We start from the raw sequence: 3,171 nt of genomic DNA, 5'->3' as shown, positions 1-3,171 counted from the left end.
AAAAAAAAAAAAAAGAAAGGGCTTTCAGTAGGTCTATGAAGAATTAAAAAGGCTCTTCACTATTGCCCAACAAGTCAGTTTTTTGCATAAATCTTCCATATGCAAGCCAATATCCAAAGCTTTTCTTTAATATTTGATGCTTCAGGTATAATCAAGCAGTTGGAGTACTATTATTCCATGTTAAATACATTAAAAGAGGAGAGGGCTATTGGTAGTAGTGAAAGAGAAGAATAATGGAATGATGCCCCCAATCCTGGAAAACAGTGATGATTAAAATCACCTCCTAGCAGAAAGTAAGTTTCTATTTTTCATTTTATATCTTTCTATATAGTTTGTTTGATAGGAGCTATATTCTACATTAACAGAGGTAAAACCTCTATCTATAATTATTTGAATTTCCTACTCTGTGCATAATCTACCTAAATAAATATACATATAGGCATACATACACATACATATATACCAAAAATGGATATCAATTACAGGGCAGGGAAGGAAGATATTTTGTGAATTAGCTTTGACTTTAATTTTATGCCACTGTACTATTTACTTATCATGCTTATCAAATACCTAAAAAGATACCTGGTTTATTATATTTCAGTAGTTTGACCCATACCTTTGAGTGCTCTGAAAGGAAGTCTGGAAGAAGATAAACTTGTGCCAGTAGCTCTGTGTAGTCACGACAACGAAAATAATAAATGTGGGAAAGAATATTTTCGAGAGTGAAATCCTCCAAAACTCTTTGGTGTTCTGAAATAAACAAAATAATTTTAAAATAATTGATTTTAACTGTTTTGATATTTTGATGATTACAGGAAAACAATACTTTGGAAAAACAAAATCCTTCACCTAGAGTAACAAAACTCTTAACTTTAATTGAAAGATAACACTGCACCAAAATGACCATAAATATCATTTCATAATTCCTGACCTCTTATTTTCACCTTTTCCATGCTTTCCTTGCATCTGGGCTATCCAGGAATTGTTTAGATGTATATAAAACTAGAGGAGAGTTTAAATGCCTACCTTTTCAAATTTCCAATTATTGTCCTTTATTGAATAGAAGTAACATAATGCAAGTTTCTTGTTTTTTTTGGTAGGACTACAAATTGAGTAAAAAAGCACAAGTGTTTAAAAGAACTTTTTTTCCTTAAATGATGTTGTATAATTTGATATTTAAGTAGTAACAATGATAATAAATAAATAAATTTCCCTTCTTATGATAGGAAGAAGCCCTAGTAGAGTAACAGTTAAGTGCCTGACTGCTAACCAAAAGATTAGTGGTTCAAACCTGGCCAACAGTTCCAGCTTCATGGGAGAAAGACCTTTCAATCTACTTCTATAAAGATTACAGCTAAGAAAACCAAATGGTGCAGTTCTACTCTGTCACATGTGGTCATTATGAGTTGGAATCGACGGCACACAACAAGAGGACTTGAGGATGTTCCTTTGTTTACCTATGACAATGCCAGAGACAAATCAAACTCCAAACTCACTGCCATCGAGTGTTTTCCAACTCAGAGCAACCCCCACTGGGTTTCTGAGGCTGTAAATCTTTATGGAAGTAGATCGCCCAGTCTTCCTTCCACAGAGCAGCTGATTGGTTTGAACCACTGACCGTCTGGTTAGCAGTCAAGGCACTTTTCCACTACACCACCAGAGCTCCTTCATGCTAGATACAGAACCTCCAAATTTCCATTCTTTGCCTCATAAATCATTAACTGAGTTGCTTGTCTCCAGTGATCAATTAGAAATAAAATGTTGTTGTTATGTGCCCTTGAGTCGGACCCAACTCATAGTTTCCAAGGCAGTATCACTAAGGAAGTAGATTGCCCCATCTTCCTTCCGAGGAGTGGCTGGTGGGTTTGAGCAGTCAAGTGCTTTAGCCACTATGCTACCAGAGCTCCCAGAAACAAAATAGTTTTTAAAAAATTTTTTTGTTAAGTGCTTCTTCTTACCTTAATTCTCATCCTGAGCAAACATGCCACCTAGTCTCATGGTCCTCTCCCAGGGAAAAGGCTAGCCTCCACATAAAACTTCTATGATTTATTGTCTGATCAGCCACCCTCTCATCTTACTTCTCCATACTTGTGTTTCTTCCTAGCCTTTATTCTTGTCTTTATAAAAGAAAAACCCCTTCTTCCCACCTGGTTCTGCTGCCACTGTTTCTCTGGCACTGCTTCTTGCTGTTTGTGTCCCCTCCAGAGTTACAGTTCTCACTTCTTCTGAGTCCTCATCAGAATTACCTTTGATGTCCATAATTCCACCAACAGTGTCTTCTAGGCAATTTAGGTTTTTACTATTAGGCACCTTAAAACTCTTGTGGCCCCTACTCATTACCCAATTTCAAACGGCTTCACACTTCAGTTATCTGCTAGAACAGCGCCCCATTCTTGGTACCAAATTTCGTCTCAGTTATCTAGTGCTGCTGTAACAGAAATGCTACAAGTGGATGACTTTACAAATAGAAATTGATTATCTCAGGTTAAGAGACTAGAAATTAAATTCAGGGCACCAACTCTAAGGCAGGCTTTCTCTCTCTACTGATTCTAGGGGAAGACCCTTGTTTCCTTTCAACATCTTCAGGCCTGGCATCTCTTACAGATCTCTACGTGTCTTGGCATCAATCTTCCCCTGGATCTAGGAAGTTCTCAGCACAGGGATCCCAGATCAAAAGGATACGTTCTGCTCCCAATTCTTCTTTCTTGGTGGCACAGAGGTCCCCCTTTCTCTGCCTGCTTCTCTCTCCTTATATTCTGTCTTAGTTATCTAGTGCTGCTGTAACAGAAATACAAGTGTATGGCTTTAACAACAGAGATTTATTCTCTCACAGTTTAGGAGGCTAGAAGTCCAAATTCAGGGTGCCAATTCTAGGGAAAGACTTTTGCTCTCTGATGGCTCTAGAAGGTCCTTGTCTCCTTTCCACAACTGTGGGCCCAGAGTCCCTTAGAGATCTTCATGTGTCTTGGCATCAACATTCCCCTGGGTCTCAGGGCAGTGACCCCAGGTCCAAATGATGCGTTTCACTCCCAGCTCTTCTTTCTTGGTGGCACTGAGGTCCCCCTTTCTCTGCTTGCTTCTCTCTCCTTTTCTATCTTGTAAGATAAAAGGTGAAGGAAGGCTACATTCCAGAGAAACTCCCCATAGGGCTGTGACTTGAGTAAGACTGTT

The 3,171-nt window shown here is 38.6% G+C and overlaps 1 protein-coding gene across 1 annotated transcript in view; it reads right to left on the bottom strand.

The window, feature by feature from the left end:
• LOC103202972 (DNA repair protein RAD51 homolog 3-like) overlaps positions 1-2,337 on the bottom strand; it is a 24,565-nt gene extending 22,228 nt beyond the window's left edge. Inside the window, 2 exon segments of the mRNA XM_007947919.2 lie at positions 617-750; positions 2,148-2,337. Of these exon segments, the coding sequence (XP_007946110.2) occupies positions 617-750; positions 2,148-2,337 (324 nt within the window).
• Positions 2,338-3,171: the final 834 nt, after the last annotated feature.

Source organism: Orycteropus afer, unplaced genomic scaffold (genome assembly GCF_000298275.1).
Source record: "Orycteropus afer afer isolate SDZICR_OR568_19922 unplaced genomic scaffold, OryAfe1.0 scaffold00196, whole genome shotgun sequence".
In the NCBI taxonomy this organism is placed as follows: domain Eukaryota; kingdom Metazoa; phylum Chordata; class Mammalia; order Tubulidentata; family Orycteropodidae; genus Orycteropus; species Orycteropus afer.
This window is presented reverse-complemented; position numbering and strand designations above follow the sequence as displayed.